Below are 18,661 nucleotides of genomic sequence, written 5' to 3' on the forward strand. Positions count from 1 at the left end.
ATCCTGCCTTATAACAATGTTTCTTATCTTTTGCTCCCCATCCCAAACATACACAGTATAGATTGTGAAGTCCTGAAGGTCTCATTTTTTTTAATTTCATTTTTACTTTATTTTATTTTATTTTAGCAGAGTCAATAAATCTTTGCTAAATAAATGGAATAACAATATTTCATTTTATGAAATGAAGGGCTTTGAAGGATGAGCAGGAGTTTGTCAGGTGGAAAAACGGGAGAAACAGGCATCTCAGGTTAAGAATTGCAGGACTACAGGCCACCCACCCCAAGGCACAAAAAATTACTAGTGGGTTAGCAGCAGGACAGAGCAGAGTTTGAAAGGAAGGAGTCGCTTGTAGTTAGGCAGAGAGAAAGGGTATGGTCCTCAGGCCTAAAAACAGAAACCAATTTGTTTAGAGAATGCAGCTCCGGTGGCAGCCGGCTGCTCTGAGGCAGCGTCCCAGCAACCTGGGAGAGTTCACGACCCCCCACGACCCCGCCCCCACCAATTCCAGCCAATGAGGAAGCCCTCCTCGGCGTCCCGTTGCCAAGCAACCAGGTTCCCCCACCCCCACCCCGCCCAGGGGTTAGCAGTTGCCTACTTTCCCCGCAGTGCGATAAACCCCTCGTTGGGGCCGCCTTAGTTCTCGGCCGCTCTTGGAGGATGGGGATCTGGGAGCCCCTCCATGGGACCCCTCTCACACTTTGTCACTGGAATTTTATTTATTTTTTAGTTCATATTTTATTTTGCTTATAGAAGAGAAAGATATCCCTTCCGAAGAGAAGGAAGCTTACAGAAGTTTATAACCTTTCAAAAAGTAAATAATTCCAGGCTCGCCTGATTCTGCCCTACCCGGACTTCCTTATCCCGTCTGTGGTCTGTGGGAGACCCAGGTGCTTTCTCATTACTCCTCAGAAGGAAACCGCTTTGGAATTCGTGTAATTGGGACTGGGGGATCAGGGAGAAGTTGCCGAAACCTCTCATACCAGTGACTACTGAAGTAGAAGATTCTGGAAAAATCCTTGCCTTGGGGGCACAGGCCAAAACCTGAAGGATTTTTAAGATGACCAAGGTTCCAGCCACCAAGAAGCTTCAGAGTTCCCCCAACGCGGGGGCTGTCCGGCCCTTTTGTGCCTCGGAGAACCTAAGGCAGGTAAGTCTCCCCTCTGCTGAAACCAATCATGTTTTCGAGAACAAATGAAATAGGAATTAGCCTCGAAACCAACAAGGGAGAGGGAGAGAGAGGAGAGTCATGGTGTAATTAAATTGTCGAGACACATCCCTGTTGCTATCAATGGTTGGTTTCTCTTAAAGAATGAAAACGCGAACCAGAGCAGTGAGCTGGGCCATCCTATTAGCCCGTAATTCCAAAATGATGGAATAAATCAGCAGTGACACTGTAGAACATCAGAAAAAAATTAAGATGAATTGTAGGTTTGCCGTCTGCAGAATTTACTCTCAGAGATCTGCTGGTCTCCAGAAACAGGCATATCCCCTCTCTCTATGGAGAGGCTGCAGAGGGTCAACTTTTGGGGTTCAAAGGCTAGGTTTGCCACGCACAAGCTGTGTGACTTTAGACAGGTTAATTGCTTAGCATCTCTGAGGCTTTATTTCCTTGTGTCTATGAATTTAGAACAGGACATCAACTAGGCAGAAGCAGTGTGAGGACTAAACGGAATAAGCTATGAAAATTGTCCACTGTGATGTTAACGCTGGATAATGTGTTTATGGGACATGAAACAGTGTTGTTGATTTGAAAAACAAAAATTGATACGTACTGAATGACTGGAGTTAATGGTTCCTGTTTTTAAATGATCATAACTGGATGAGCACAACTGTAAGTGTGCATTTGTTATTGTATCCTCAAACCCCACTTTGCATGGATTGGCCAAGGTCAGCAATGCTGGTCCACTCTGGTGCATCCACAAGGCACATTTGTGGCTCACAGTCATGCCCCAGGAAGGAGGGCCTGGCAGGCGGTCAGTCCATGAAGGAGAGCTTAAAACTCACAAGGGCTCTCCATGTGGTCTAAAATGTTCCCAAGCTGCTCTTCTCTAAGGCTTAACCTATCTCTGTGCACTCCTTATTACTCAGCCCTCTTAGCAAGACCACTCTGCAAGATACAGCCTTTTTCTGTCTCCTTTCATCTCAAAATACCACATAGAAGGATATTCAATCCAGAGCAGCCCCCTCTGGGACTGAACTTCCCAGAATAGCGGTGGGAGAATGAATGAGGGAAAGAATGAAGAGGGAAATGAACACTTCAATAGTGAGGGTGAGCATCAGAGCAGGAGCAGCAGACAGAATCACCCTGGGTTTGGATCTGCCTCTTCGCAGCCCTGTGGCCTTGGGCAAGCTGCGGAACTGCTCTGCTTCAGTGCTGCCATCTGCAAAACGGGAATGTCATAGCTTCCTCATGGGATTGCTGTGAGCATTAAATTAGTTAATAAAGTACACCAAAAGCTACGAGCACAGTTCCTGACATATAGTAAGCACACTTTAGGTTTCAGTTCTATTGTTATTTCATTTATTTAGTAAAGATTTATTGAACCCCTGTTAGGTGCTAAACACTTGCTCTAGTTAAAAATGAGACTCGCTTTGAAGAATCTCACAATCTATAGTGTGTATGCTTGGGATGGGGAGTAAAAGAGATAAGAAACATTGTTATAATGCAGGTTGATTAATGATGTGTTGAGGAAGTATCAGAGGGTGTTGTGGGAGCAAAGAAAAGGGACAGCTAATTTAGATTCATGCGTGTGTGTGTGTGTATTTGTGTGTGTGTGTGTCTGCATGTTGGATTTTGGGAAGAAACAAGCCATGTACTCAAATAAATGCAATAGAGTTTTTCATCCTACCATAGAGAGATGTAGAGAGTGGAGGAAGACGTAGAAGATGAAATGATCATCTCTTTCTTGGGAGGAGGGTAGTGGGACTCAGGGAGGTCAAGCAATGAGAAGAAGGCTTCCAGGGAACTGTTGGATAGACCAAGACTTCTGGCCCAAAAGCCTCATTGAAATCCTTCTGCACCCCTCTCTACTTTCTAGGAAATAATGAAGACCCCAGGGGGTTCCTAGCTCACATTCAAAAGATCATGCCCTTAGGAATTTCAAGGTTTTAGAGCTATAGTAAAGCATTAATTAACCTAATCTAGGATCAATAGAAAGTGACAAGCCACAAGGAAATATGTAGAGATTAGGATTGATGTCTGGGGTAAATCAAACGGATAATAATTGCAGTCATGATCATGATCATGATGATAGTTGGCATGTATTGAGTATGCATGCATCATGTGCCACGTATTGAACTCAAAAAATGCTTAAGTGTGATATTTTCAGAACCTTCTACAATCCTTCAAGCTATGAACTGTTACCTCTTCATGAGATGGCAACACTGAGGCTCAGAGAGGACAGGTCCCTTACCCAAGGGCACCCAACGGGCAAGGAACAGAACTGGAATTTGAATTCATATCTGTCTGGCTCTGAGCACAAGTCCTCTCCATCTCACCATTCTAGTCAAGCTGTGATGAATGGTTGTTCTGTTCAATGTGCCCAGCACCACAGGGGCTACAAAAATAAGGTGTAAGACACAATCATTGGCTTCAAATAGCTTCCAGGTTTGTTTGGAGGAGGAAAGGGAATGACACCTAAAAGTAGAATCACAAAATGCCAGGTGGCCTGGTAAGTGTCCAATGAGGAGGAATATGAGGAGTGGCCTCTCCTGGGGGAAGGTATGGCCACACTGGCTGCGTGGTAATATTAAGAGTTCCCTGCATACTAGCATAATGAATGACTGTTGGAAAAAACCTCAAAAGGGTCTCAAGCCCTCTGAACTGGCCGTTTTCCTTTCTCACAGGGTTGGAGATTGCTATATCCTAATGAATGTTCCACTGGCAACTGCCTTGTACAGGCTCTTCATGGTTTGTTTTTTGTGTTTTTTTTTTAACTGAGAGAATATAAATAACATATGCAAATCCTCTGTTTGAAAGTCTTTTGTTAAAGAAACCATCTAGCTTGCCCTTATGTTGGGTTCCCTAATCTGCCTAGGGAGTCCCTTTTCCTTTTGTTTCCCAAGGAAGCAGAAAAAGTCTAATGGGATCAGACATGGGGGAGGGAGAAGCAGATTGTGTATAGGATTACCACGGACCCACGATTTCTGCCTTGGAAAAGACCGAAAAGAGAGGTACTTAGAACATCCCCCTTTATGTTCTAGAATGAGAACTCAAAAGTAGCATTTGGCAAAAACTGTAAAGGTTTGCAATCCTTTATACAAGCTCTGTCTCTTAGTGCCTGAAATTTCCACCTCGTTGTCATTAAAGACCCAGAGAGAAAATCAGCATCCCTAATTTGGGCAGATCCTGAAACTTCCAGGAACCATTCTGGGTGCCTTGCTCATATCCTAGCTTTTAGTGATTAAAGGAGCAGATTCTGCCAGGCGCAGTGACTCACGCCTATAATCTCAACACTTTGGGGGGCTGAGGCAGGAGGATCACTTGAGCCCAGGAGTTTGAGATAAGCCTGGGCACTATAGTGAGACCCCATCTCCACAAAAAGTAAAAAAAACAAAAAAAAACAAAAAAACTAGCCAGGTGGGGTGGCATATGCCTATGGTCCCAGCTTCTTGGGAGGCTGAGGCAGGAGGCTTGCTTGAGCCCAGGAGGTCAAGGCTGCACTGAGCTGTGATTGTGCCACTATACTCCAGCCGGGGTGACAGAGCGAGATCCTGTCTCAGTAAATCAACCAATCAGTAAAAGAGTAGATTATTTGGCAACCTCTGTGGGTTCGAACCCCAACACTGCCACTTACTAGGTTGTGTGATCTTGGGTTACTCAATTCCTCTCTGTGCCTCAGTTTGCTGCTCTGTGAAACAAGCACGTTTTATCTAATCCAAGAAGCTTTCTATTTCCAGATGCATCACCATTTTCTTGTGCTGCTAAAAAAGAAAACTCAACAAATTAAACTATCACCTGTTTCAATTATGTGTCCCAGTTTCAGAGGTATTAAAATGCAGAAAGAAAATGTGCATCTTAGAATAGATGAAATACATGTAAAAATGCTTCCCCATCAAAGGGGTGTTGTGGGAATTAGATGACTTAATGTGGGTAATGTTGTTAGAACAAAACCTGGCTTAGAGTAAATACCATTAAATGGTAGCCACCATTACAGCCTTGTTTAATCCTTTCAACAACTCTATAATAGAGGTATTGTTAATAAGCTTTAGTACCTAGGTAGACTGGGGCTTGAAGATCCCCAGGGTCTAATTCTCAGCTGAGAGGTAAGTTGGCAGGTACCTGAAGAAGGGGGCAAACCCAGGTATGGAAAAGACCTGGGCCTGACGGTCTCCATCCTTCCTGCCGCCCCACCCCTGCCCCCCACCACCAGGTGATGAGGATGGATGTCTCCAGAGACAGCCTTGGAAGCCCAATCCAGCATACACCCAGCTGGGCTGCCTGGAGTCGGAAAAGGAGAACCAATATATTTGAGAAACATTTTCCCCAACAAGAGAAACCTGGACTCCCAGCACAATACGTTTCCACGGCAAACATAAAACGATTTTCCTCCTTGTCCAAATAGAAGAAATTGTGACCTGAAGAGATAAATGGCGGGCTGTAGTGAGTCACTGGTTTTTGTTAAAGGTGACGTCAGCGCTTAGTGATGTCTCTGGCCTCTAATCACTGAGACCACGCCCCCTGCATGGAATCACTGATTACCCTGAAAAAATAAAACAAAATAAAATATCTAACAACCACTTAAGATTCAATTGTAAAGAATCTCAGCTGGCTGTACCTCCATTTTTATATCACTCATGACTTAAGCCAGGAAAAGAGCAATGAGGGAGAAGGGATTCTTCTCTCTCCAAGGGGTTCTTCTAGCTCCATTGCTACTGCGTGAGATAAATTGCAGAATTTGTGTTTTTTGTTTAGGTGGTTTGTTTGGTTTTTTGTTTTGTTTTGTTATCTTTATGGCCTAATGCTTTGGACAGGCAATGCTTGCCTTAGCGAATCTTGCTGTGTCTAATTGCATGGGCATGTGACAGTCGGCTCCTTTCCATGATAAATCAGGATGCAGGGAAGGAGTGTGTTCATTACCTCCTGACACGGGAAGAGCGATCGGCACTCTTCATGCTGGACAAAATGAAGCAGGCTATTTGTCCCATCTGCAAACAGGCAGCTGCTCTGCAGGGGGAGGGGAGGGTGTGGGAGGAGTGAAGAAATGATCCAAGAGTCTTGTTGATGGGATAATAAGCTTTGTAATTAGTTAGAAGCTCTGCCTTTGAAGTCAGGCAAAGGTGGGTTCAAATCCTCTTTTTGACACTCTAGTGTGAGTTTCTGGTAAATGGGGTTGAAGAACAATAAGATCTATGGCATAGATGTTTTGGAAGGATTAAATAAAATAATGCATGTGAAATACTGAGCATGATACCAGTTAGCCTCCACTAAGTGGTGACATGGTCATTATTGTTACTTGTGCTCCTCTCCCTTCTCTGCTTGGACATGAGTGCTACCATGACTGTTTTGAAGATATGGCCAACCCAGAGATGAAGTCTAGAGGAAACTGAGTATTAACTGTAAAGTCACATAGTGAGGTCCATCATTAATGAGGCCAGACCCCAGCTTAAGGGTAGAAGGGAAGAAGCAGGTCTAAAGATATTTTTAGAGTTGGTATGAGAATATATTTGCATGAGAGATGCAATGTGTTAGTTGTAGAGAAATGGGTGCTCCTGAGCATGGTTTGAGTTCTTTGGATTTACCTCTCAGCTCAGTTCCATTATTCATCTTTTAATCCCATAGAGAGCAAAAGGGTAGTGAGGAAAAATAAAGGGACAACACCATATATCGATTAGGGTTGTTTTTGGCTGCAAGTAAGAGAAAAACTGAAAAGCAGCGAAGTAAACAAATAGGAATTTATTTTTCTCATGTGAGAAGTCTGGAGGTGGAGAGCTGTTGGCATTGGCTCGAGAGCTCACTAGCCTCAGGCTGGCAAGGCCCTTTCCCTCATGGTTGCAAAATGGCTGTCCCAGGTCCAGACATCACATCCATATTCCAGCAGAAAGAGGAAAAAGCAGAGAGGAAAAGCTGTGTTTGTCCCTTTTATGAGGGAAACAGAAGCTTTCCAAGAACCTATTTTCTCTATTTCTAATTTTCCAGAACAGTGTCACCTCTCTTTTCTAGCAGTAAGAATGGCTGGGAAAGTATGCATCTAACATGAGTATAGAAAGCAGGAGCAAGGAAGCGATGGTGATATTGAAGATGAGTACTGGATTGACTATTCAGCAGTGACTTGCACAAATGATTTCACAAAAACTCAAATAATAGGGATCCCAAGCCATGCATTGACAGAGGGTAACCCAAAAAAGAGAGTCATCCCTATCCCCTACCCTACACAACAACTGCTTAGGAATCTCAAGGGCACTTGTCCATAGTAGTACCCATCAAAGAGCTGCGGGGGTGAGGGAAAAAGTAGAGTTCTCCCAGTGGGAACATTTATTCACTCAGCTAACATGTACTGAGTTCCAAGGATATGCCAAGCATGGTTATAGGTGGTGGGGACACAGAAGTGAATAAAGAAAATCAAATGGGACACTCTGGACACTCTGAAAAATGTAGGGAGAATAACACGAGCATGGATCTAAACAAATGGAATGTGTGCCATCTTTATTCCTGTGACCCCCATCTGTTTCCACTGTTTGGTGAGGCTTAAGGAAATTCTGGTTAGATAAGCCTTTGCACAACTGTGGAAAGAAACTTATTCTTGACTTCCTTTCAACATCCCCACAGCCTCCAAAGACTCAGCCATCAGCTGTTAAATTCAAAAGCTGCAAAAATTCATATGGGGTTCAGTGGCAAATAGCACTTACATAAAATCTGACAGAAGCCAATTAAACCTTTCTTGGACTGAATAAACCAACATATTTTTTCTCAGAGATATTTCTGACAGCTAAATTCAAAATCATAATCATCATAATGGGATACCTTCTATCATGAGATGGTGGCATTCTCCCTTCTAAATTCCTGTTTTCAAACTCTGCTGAGAAAATTTCTTGCGGGCCTCAATTTTGATCTAATGTATTTCTGCCTAAATTGGAATTTATGCAATTGGTAGTTTTATTTAATAACTTGAAAATTAGCCACGTCTGGCAATCGGCTTGCAAGCTTGGAAATGCCTCGGGGTTTCTGGATTTCACAAAGCGGGGAGATTATACAACTGGGACAGATTCTGGGATAGGTTCAGCATTGTCAGGGGTTTCGTAATGGGTTGTAGATCAGGGGCAGAACAGACAGAGACTATCCCCCATTGCAGCCTGGTACATGATCAGGGTCATCTTTTGAGGTATATATTGAGCACCTACCTTGTGACAGATGTTTTGAGGGCGCTAAAATGCAGCAGACTTGTGGTCTTCTCCCAAGGAACCCACAGTGCTGTTGGAAAGAACATTTATAAATAACTATGAATCAAGATAGTGAATAACAAGTACCAAAAGAAAGGCAAACTATATATATATACACACATATATAAGCTTGAGGTAGAAACAAGTTCTATCATGGAAAGACAGGTGCAGTGAAGCCATCTGAATCTTGAACATTGGCTGGATATAGACTTGGGTGGTACTAGACACTGAGCCAAACCTAGAACTCATTTTCTAATACATCAGGGAGGAAGGGAGGGGGCGTATTACCATTCTCCTGCAAAAAACATGTTCTTTCTTGGTATCCTGTCTGACAAAATGCTCCCTCACAGAGCTCCAGCAGATCACTCTTTTCATATTCTCCCTCTCCATACACAAAGTTACCCAAGTTTCTGTCCCAAAGGGTTGTCAAATTAGGGAGGACTTTGCCCCATGAACTCCCACTAAAGCTTTAAATAATTGGAAATATCTAGTGTGTTACTCCTCTCCAGGCTTTACGTTTCAGCAGAGTTTTTCAAATTTGGCACTATTGAACATTTGAGGCCAGATAGGCTGTCTTGCATTGCAGGGTGTGAAGCAGCATTCCTGGCCTCTCCCTATTAGATGACAGTTGCAGCCTCCCCATGGTGACAACTAAAAACATCTCAATATTGCCAGATGTCCTCGGGGGCAAGACCATCCACGGTTGAGAATCACCAGCAGAAGGATACTAAAGTCTTGACTGCCCTTCCCCAGTCAAATGCCTATCTGATGGTAAAACCTTCCCCATCTAAATACATGATGCCGTCATGTACCCAGTTGTTCAAGTAGAAACCCAAGCTTCATCTATGACCTCTGCCTCTTCATCACCCCTTATGTCCAATTAACTACCATAGGGTGGGTGTTCAGTGGATGCTGCCTCCTTCCCCAAGGTTACTACCTGGTCCATAGCACCATTATTTCTTGCCTGGACCGTCTCATTGGCCCCATAACTGTACTTTTTACCTTCCATCTGACCCATTGTCTTTCAGTGCAAGTGTGATACTGTCATTCCCCTTGTTAAAACAATTCAATGACCCTCTATTGTCCTCAAAATGAAGACGAATATCTTTAATGAAGTTTAAAAGTCTCTGCACGATCTGGCTCATGGCAGGTTCTTCAGCCTCATCCTTCTTCATTTGGTCACCACTAAGGAGCCACACTAGTTTTGGAATTTCTGCCTTATATCTTCTTCCTCCTCTTAGAACATTCTCTCTCTCTCTCTCTCTCTCACACACACACACACACACACACACACACACACACAATCTTTCCTACTTCTTTCAATGTCAGCTTAAATGTCATTTCTTTTGACAAACCTTCCCTGGCCACCACCTCCCCATCCAGGTCACATGCTTCTTTTGCACCATAAAATTCCCCTTTGTAATACTGTCTTCCCTAGGAAACTGTAAGCTCCTCCAGAGCACGAAACATGGTAGCTTTTTTGTTGCTACCATTTTGGTATCCCACAGGACCTGCCACATGGTAGATGTACAATTAAGACTTAGATGAGTAGGATCTTTCTAGTGCTCTCTTGTCTCATAAGCATAACATTAAAGCCAAACCAACCCTGCTTAAGACAGAAAAAGGAGGCTGGGCACGGTGGCTCATGCCTGTAATCCCAGCACTTTGGGAAGCCAAGGCAGGCGGATCATGAGGTCAGGAGTTCGAGACCAGCCTGATCAAAATGGTGAAACCCTGTCTTTACTAAAAATACAAAAATTAGCCAGGCATGGTGGCATGCGCCTGTAATCCCAGCTACTTAGGAGGCTGAGGCAAGAGAATCGCTTGAACCCGGGAGGCGGAGGTTGCAGTGAGCCCAGATCGTGCCACTGTACTCCAGCCTGGGTGACAGAGTGAGACTCCATCTCAAAAAAAAAAAAAAGAGAGAGAGACAGAAAATGGGGCCTGCAGTTTAGATGGGACATAGAAAGGGAGGTACCTCTCAAGACCTCTCCTCAAACAGTCAGTTTAGATGGGACATAGAAACGGAGCTGCCTCTCAAGACCTCCCCTCAAACAGCCAAATCCTTATGGTTTTTCATGGCAATACCTTTCCAGAAATTTGAATGGTGGTGGGGCAGGCATAGCCCTTACCTGGAATTAAGAGGCCTGGTTCCCAGCTCTCTCACTATCTGGCTGTATGACTTTTGTTTTTGTTTGTTTGTTTTTTGTTGTTTTTTTGTTTGTTTATTTGTTTTGAGACAGTCTCACTCTGTCACCCTGGCTGCAGTGCAGTGGCACGATCTCAGCTCAATTCAATCTCCACCCCCCAGGTTCAAGGGATTCTTTTCTCAGCCTCCCAAATAGCTGGGATTATAGGCACATGCCACCATGCCCAGTTGAATTTTTTTTTTTTTTGTATTTTTAGTAGAGATGGGGTTTTGCCATATTGCCCAGGCTGGTCCCGAACTCCTGGGTTCAAGAGATCTACCCACCTCGGCCTCCCAAAGTGCTGAGATTACAGGTGTGAGCCACTGCACCTGGCCTGGCTGCATGACTTTGGACAAATCACTTAACCTCTTTGATTTCTTTGTCTTCATCTGAAGAAACAGGGAATCTTAACCTGGAAATTGCTAGGCTCCCTTGATGGCATGTGGAAAAAAAAATGGCTACCACTTACTGGGCATCTATTTTGCACCAATTTCTTTGCCTATATTATTAAAATGAACTCTTCAATCCAGTGTGGCAGGTGCTATCATAACATCTAACCTCTACTTGTAGAGATGAGGAAACTGAGGCTTGAAGAAGTTTTGCAACCTGTCCAGAGACACCAGAGAAGCAGGTGATGGAGTTAGGATTTGAATCCAGAACCAAATAACTACAGAAAGCCTGTGCTCTTAAGATGAGCCTGGTAGGTTGCAGTAAGAAGGGGCAAGTATCTCTCTAAAAGGGGCATCTATTGGTGCAATTTTTAAAGAATATATTTAAAAAGTCTCTGGAAGAAAGGGGAAAGTGCCATTTTTAGCTGTAGGCAATGCAAACAAGAATGTGACTGTGCCCGTGACCACAGACAAAGATATTTGCATTTTCTTGAGCTTTTGCTAAAATATGCTAGCAGGTTTCTGCCAGAAAAAAACACAGCTAAGGATGAGAAGAAGAGGGGAAAAAGCCTGTATGTGGCTTAGACTCATCTTTCTTTCTTTATTTTTTTTGAGACGGAGTCTTGCTCTGTCACCAAGGCTGGAATGCAGTGGCGTGATCTGGGCTCACTGCAGCCTCTGCCTTCTGGGTTCAAGCGATTCTCCTGCCTCAGCCTCCTGAGTAGCTGGGGCTACAGGTGCGCCCCACCATGCCCGGCTAATTTTTGTATTTTTAGTAGAGATAGGGTTTTACCATGTTGGTCAAGCTGTTCTCGAACTCCTGACCTTGTGATCCACCCACCTCAGCCTCTCAAAGTGCTGGGATTACAGGCATAAGCCACGGTGCCTGGCCTAGACTCATCTTTCTAAATAATGTTCATTTCAATGAAGATTTATAAGCCATTTCTAATTAGAGTCACATTTCTAAGAAAGGTATATTTTGATACTGGGTCAATATTACTGCCAAGACCTGCTAGAAAAAAAGGAGAGGAAGACAAACCCAACTAATGAGAGATGAGGCTCTGGGGTGTGTGTGGCTGAAATGTTGATAATAGTAAACAGCTTAATTGGGTTGAATACTTTGAGTAAATATCAAGTTAAATGGATTCACTCTGAATCCAAGCTCTGACCCACTGAAATTTTTATTTTCTCCAAAAAAATTCTGTATCATAATTGCCTGTTTATTTTTCTGATCTCACCACTAGACTTGTAGCTCCTTGAGGAAGATGACACCATGTGTTGTTCATGATTCTATCCTGGAGCCTAGCACAGGGGCTGACACTGGCAAAATGTTCAATATTCGCTAGTCTCTCTTCTCAGGACAAAGGATAGCTCCACATAGTGAGGCAAAACATTCCTTAGGCAACTGGAAATTCCATTTGGACAAGGCCTATGAATGATTTATTACTATATTCCCAGTACATGCTGGGTGCTCCATATATATGAATACCATTCTAATACTTGCTATGTAACCTTGGGCAAGTTACTCTCTGTGCCTCAGTTTCCCTGTCCTCCATACAAAAATAATAACAGTTCCTGCCTCATCGGGTTGTTGGGAGGATCAGGGACAGCCCCAGGCACGTAGTCAGTGCTCACAAAATGTTATCTCTTAATATTCTCCTTCAAAATCGAAGCCAATGGCTCCCAAATATCAAGAATTAAAACATTTAAATACTGACGTTTCCAGAGATGATGATTCTTATATTGATCATTTTTATGCATTCAGGAAAAGGCAGCCAAAAGGATAACATGACTAAAATGTTGCACTTCTAAGAGTCCTTGAAGAAAATGCCCAAAAGGCAATTAGCACATGACTGTCGCCTGTGTTGCTATTACTTATTAGCTGATCCCATCCTCTGCTAATCAAGCTGCTTCTGTGATATTTTTAGATCTCTTAAAAGAGGCTCCTCAAAACTCAGGAAGCAATGCTTGTTGGCAGGTACCAAAGAATTTGAGACACCGTGAATATGGCATTCTCACAGGGAATGTGAGAATGGTGACAGCATTCCGCAGGGTCTTTTAGAACCAGAGTAAGCAATTTGGATGCTTCTTTAACCCTAGCTAGCCTCCTCACCTTTTCACTTCCTGCCGCAACCAAAAAACAGCCCTCCCAGTCCCCTTTTCCTTGTGTTCTATGGTTCAGGATTTAAATTGCCCCAGTAAAAGCACATCTGAGTTTCCTTCACTAAACAGACGAACTCTAGCCAGAGCTAATTGAGTTAGCACGTGGGTCATGGGCTCATTCTGGGTTTTGAGTCCCAATTCTGATACTGTTTGCCTCCTCTGTGACCTTACACTACCCATTTCACTTCTCTGATGCTGAAAGCTCTCACCTGTAATTGAATCTTGTGAAGCTTCAAGATAATGTTCATAAGGACTGAGTCCAAAATAATAGCTAAGGTTGATTTGCGATTGACATTTTTCAATGCTCTTGATGTTTTATGCACATCTCAGCCATCTTCATGTTCTGGTGTATGTGATGCCACATTGGCCCTTTTGTCCAGAAAAAGATGGCATAGTATTGAGAAAAGAAATCTCCTCCTGATGAATCATCATTCTCTCAAGGTCGTCCTGGAGGTATGTTTTTGTATTCTCCATGAGGTTAAAAATGATGTCGATGTTTTAAGAATAAGTAAATGGTACATTATATAGCCATGATCATGATAATAGAAGTAACTGATGTTATTGGCTGAGTACTTAATTGTGTGCCTTGTGCCATGCAAACCCCTTATGTGAGTTATGCAATTCCATGCACTCTACAGTGCTAAGAGGCAGGCATTATTAATTCCGTTTTACAGATGAGGAAGCCTGTCAACAAGGGTCATACAGCTGCTGGTTAGTGGACCATCCATCATTTTTAATCATTATGCTGTATTTCTCAACAACGTAAACTTGACTTTTCCCTGGGGGTGGGTGGGTTGAGATAAAATATGCCCCCACTCTCAAAAGAAGAGCAGAAGGAAGGAAAACCACCCACTTTGAGAAGCTTTGGGAGATAGAAAAAACATTGACTGCATCTTATAACTGTTCACTTCTGGCTTCTCTTCACCCACCAAGGCCAAGGTCCAGGGTGTGTTCCTTTTTTTTTTTTTTTTTGAGACAGAGTCTCTCTCTGTTGCCCAGGCTAGAGTGCAGTGGCGCAATTGGGCTCACTGCGACTTTTGCCTCCCAGGTTCAAGCAATTCTCATGTCTCAGCCTCCTGAATAGCTGGGATTACAGATGTGTACCACCTAATTTTTTTGTATTTTTAGTAGGGACAGGGTTTCACCATGTTGGCCAGGCTGGTCTCAAACTCCTGACCTCAGATGATCCGCACATCTCAGCCTCCCAAAGTGCTTGGATTATAGGCGTGAGCCACTGCGCCTGGCCCAGGGCCTGTTTCAAGGACACCCTATTCACCCCAGTAGTCCCTGAAGTTGACAATGGACAGACATTCCACAGGACTGTCAATCCACTCCATCCTCTCCAGGAACCCCACGAAGTCTCCATCCCATCTTTTGTAATGTCAGTAATCACGAATATACCCTGTTCATTGAATGAAGCCTGGGATTATCTAATCAACACAACTTTATCTTTGCCTCTCATTACTCCCTTCAGATATTTTCAGTGCAGGAAACTCTTCTCTGGAGTCTGCATAAAAATGGTGTACCCAGTGCCTTTTCTGCTCACCCTTGGGTGACAGCTACTCCAGTAGTCTCTTTAAGTCACAAAACACAGCCACAATTCAAAAACCAAAAGCATTGACATAAGATACTAAGCAACATTTCAACCTTCCCTCAAGGAGAAGAGTGGTCCTGTTCTCTTCCCTATTAAGGATGGTTTCAGGCAGGCCACCCAGGAGGGAGATGTGGGGCGTGCCCCTATCTTGAACCAGGGAGATCCCCAGCTCTTCTTTGCTTTATTTATTTATTATTTATTTATTTATTTATTTATTTATTTATTTATTGAGACAGAGTCTCACTCTGTCACCGAGGCTGGAGTGCAGTAGCATGATCTTGGCTCACTGCAACCACCGCCTCCTGGGTTCAACCATTTCTTTCGCCTCAGCCTCCCAAGTAGCTGGGACTATAGGCGCATACCACAACAACCAGCTAATTTTTTTGTATTTTTAGTAGACACACAGTTTCACCATGCTGTATTTTTAGTAGAGACAGCATTTTTCCATGTTTGCCAGGCTGGTCTCAAACTCCTTACCTCAAGTGATCTGCCTGCCTCAGCCTCCCAAAGTGCTGGGATTACAGATGTGAGCGACCATGCCCAGCCTCTCCTTTGTTTTCTAACTGTATTAGCTGGAAAAGAAAATAGGAAACATGGGAAAGCTCTTATCAGCACTGCCATAAAATGGTTCTATTCTTTCTGGGTCCAGCAGATGCCTAAAATTGGCTCATTCTGAAGGTAATTTTGTTGGCTTTTTCAAACTTCTCTACTACAGTGCTCTGGTTCCCTCTCTCAACATATTTTCTACCAGCTGTGCACTCCCCTCAGATCCTAGTTTTTCAGAAGTCTACCCCATTCAGACTCATGATATTGGAATGTCCTGCATTACTGGTGGGAGTCATTATGGGCAGGATCCCAGGTTGCTGTTTCTGCCTTTGGTGTCACATCTGATCCCCAGGTTTCATACACCCCTGACATACCACTGAAGACAAGCACCACTTCCTTACACAGCAGCTATCCTCCATCTCTCTACCTTCCTTGCCCCAGAAGCACTTCCTAGCCTGCCTCTGTTCTCTGGATTTTCCAGGAGGGTGTCAGAGACCAGCCCGCCGGTCTCCAGCTGCAGGGATCTCATCTTCAACTCTTGAGCAATCCCAATGGTGGCCTCTCCCTCATTCATTTTGAGGTGAAGGATAAAGCATCCTCTTCCCTTTGGGGTCAGGATTCAAAGCATCACAGAAGCTGTTGATGAAATTGCTTCACAAGTGCCTCTCTCCCTTTCCACTCTCTAGTTTTGTATTCTCAAAATGGGTAAGAATTGAGAGATCCATTCTCCCATAGCTACCTTGAAGATGCCTTCAGGGTGGTCTTTCTCACTTTTACTTGGTGTCTGATGCCTATATTGAGCCCTCAGTCTATATTATCTGTATTAGTCCATTCTCACATTGCTATAAAAAAAAAAACCTGAGACTGGGTAACTTATAAAGACAAGAGGTTTAATTGGCTCTTGGCTCTGCAGGCTGCACAGGAAACATGGCAGCATCTGCTTCTGGAGAGGCCTCAGGAAGCTTTTACTCATGGTGGAAGGCAAAGCGGGAGTAAAAGCCTTACATGGCAGGAGCAAGACCCAGAGAGAGAGGGGGAGGTGCTACAGACTTTTAAATAACCAGATCTTGTAAGAACTTTATTGTGAGAACAGCACCAAGAAGTTAGAGCTAAACCATTCATGAAGGAACCACTCTTTGCTAAAGCATAGCAAGAGTGACCTTTACTCCAGTTCCCAGTAAGTTCCTTATTTTCATCTGAGACCGCCTCAGCCTGGACTTCATTGTCCATATTACTATCAGCGTTTTGGTCAAAACCATTCGGCAAGTCTCTAGGAAGTTCCAAACTTTCCCTCATCTTTCTGTCTTGTTCTGAGCCCTCCAAACTGTTCCAAACTCCGCCTATTACCCAGTTCCAAAGTCACCTCCACATTTTCAGGTATCTTTATAGCAATGCCTCATTCCCAGTATCAATTTTCTGTATCAGTCAGTTCTCATACTGCTATAAAGAACACCTGAGATTAATTTATGAAGAAAAGAGGTTTAATTGACTCTCAGGAAGCATGGTTGGGGAGGCCTCAGGAAACTTACAATCACGGCAAAAGGGCAAAGGGGAAGCAAGCACATCTTCACATGGCCAGCAGGAGAGAAAGAAAGTGAAGAGGGAAAGAGCTACACACTTTCAAAACAACTAGAGATCATGAGAATTCATTCACTATTGTGAGAACAGCAAGGGGGAAATCCACCCACATTATCCAGTCGCCTCCTACCAGACCCCATCTCCAACACTGGGGATTACAATTCGACCTGAGATTTGAATGAGGACATGGGTTCAAACCATATCACTATCCTCCCTGTTAGTCTATCCTGTTATCCTACCGTTTACTAAGGGTTCTGTGTATGCCAGGTGATTTACAAACAGTGTTTTGTAACCTGAGGACAACTTTGTGAGGAAGGTGTTATCACCTCCTTTTTACAGATAAGAAAACCAAGGCTCAGAATTTAAATATACTTATAAGATGTTGCACTGCTAATGGATGGAGAAGCTAACCCTGAAAACCAGCCCAGTCTGGCCCAAAAGTCCCAACATTTCCCCTGCAGGATGACCAGAGCTGCTAATAATTGCTGGGATGGAGTCTTGTCTTCATTCTCAAGTTTCTCAAAATTCGCTTCCCAGCCAGACATGGTGGCTCATACCTGTAATCCCAGCACTTTGGGAGGCCGAAACAGGTGGATCACTGAAGGTCAGGAATTCGAGACCAGCCTGGCCAACATGGTGAAACCCCGTCTCTACTAAAAATACAAAAATTAGCCGGATGTTGTGGTGGTGGGTACCTGTGATCTAAGCTACTTGGGAGGCTGAGACAGGAGAATCACTTGAACCAGGGAGGCGGAGGTTATAGTGAGCCGAGATTGCACCACTGTACTCCAGCCTGGGTGACAGACTGAGACTCTGTCTCAATAATTAAAATTAAAATTAAAAGTAAAAAATAAATAAATAAATTCACTTCCAGATGATGCTCATACAGCCTGTATGAGCCCTCCTTGCTACCAAAGACTCTTAAGCTCAGGAGAAGTTACAGGAGCATTTGAGAGGGTGGAGTGGGGGTGAGGGGGTTATGACACTGTTCACATCAGATGCAGCTGTCTCAGGGTCACTCACAAAACAAAGTGTCCCTTTCCTCCTTTTTTTTTTTTTTTTTTTTTTTTTGATATAAGAACATGGTCCTCCTGCAAATTGACTTGACAGGAAGCCAGATTCCACTGTTTCTTGTCTGCCTGTGAAGGAAGATAGCCTCTTTCAGCACTTAAAGGACCTTAATCCATGATAGGGGACTTCATGAAATGGCTGCGGATGTTGATCAGAGGTCAGATGGCCCCTAAGTAGCCAACCCAGATCCAAAGGAAATCAAATAATGTCACTCCCCAGAAAGCAGTTTTTATTTCATCAAAGGTTTGGAAACTGTGCATTAAACAAATCTCTCAAAATCTCTGTCTCTCTCTCTCTCTCTCTCACTCTCTGTCTATCTCTCTCTGTCTCTGTCTCTCTCTCTCTGTCTGTATTTCACTCTTGCTCTGTCTCTCATTCTTTGTCTCTCTATATTTCTCTCCTTCTCTCTCCCCTCTCTCCTCCTTTTTCTTCTTTTTTTTTTGAGACGGAGTTTCACTCTTTTTACCCAGGCTGGAGTGCAGAGGCGCGATCTCAGCTTACTGCAACCTCTGCCTCCGGGGTTCAAGCGATTCTCCGGCCTCAGCCTCCCAAGTAACTGGGATTACAGGTGCCCACCACCACTCCTAGAGGGTGAGAAAAAGGGGTGTGGCTGGGTGCAGTGGCTTATGCCTGTAATCCCAGCACTTTGATATGCCAAGGCGAGTGGATCACCTGAGGTAAGGAGTTCGAGACCAGCCTGGCCAACATTGTGAAACCCCGCCTCTACTAAAAATACAAAAAATCAGCTGGGT

At 43.8% G+C, this 18,661-nt stretch overlaps 1 protein-coding gene across 4 annotated transcripts in view; it reads left to right on the forward strand.

Moving 5' to 3' along the window:
* The first annotated feature begins 560 nt into the window (after window positions 1–560).
* CCDC60 (coiled-coil domain containing 60) overlaps window positions 561–18,661 on the forward strand; it is a 202,602-nt gene continuing 184,501 nt past the window's right edge. For 3 of the 4 annotated variants that reach the window (XM_054443570.1, XM_054443572.1, XM_054443571.1), the window contains exon 1: window positions 561–1,147. In XM_054443570.1, coding sequence (XP_054299545.1) covers window positions 1,058–1,147 — 90 coding nt within the window. In that variant the 5' untranslated portion in view covers window positions 561–1,057. The remainder of the gene's footprint in view (window positions 1,148–18,661) is intronic. The other variant, XM_054443573.1, reaches the window with a different exon arrangement.

Source organism: Pongo pygmaeus, chromosome 10 (assembly GCF_028885625.2).
Source record: "Pongo pygmaeus isolate AG05252 chromosome 10, NHGRI_mPonPyg2-v2.0_pri, whole genome shotgun sequence".
In the NCBI taxonomy this organism is placed as follows: Eukaryota; Metazoa; Chordata; class Mammalia; order Primates; family Hominidae; genus Pongo; species Pongo pygmaeus.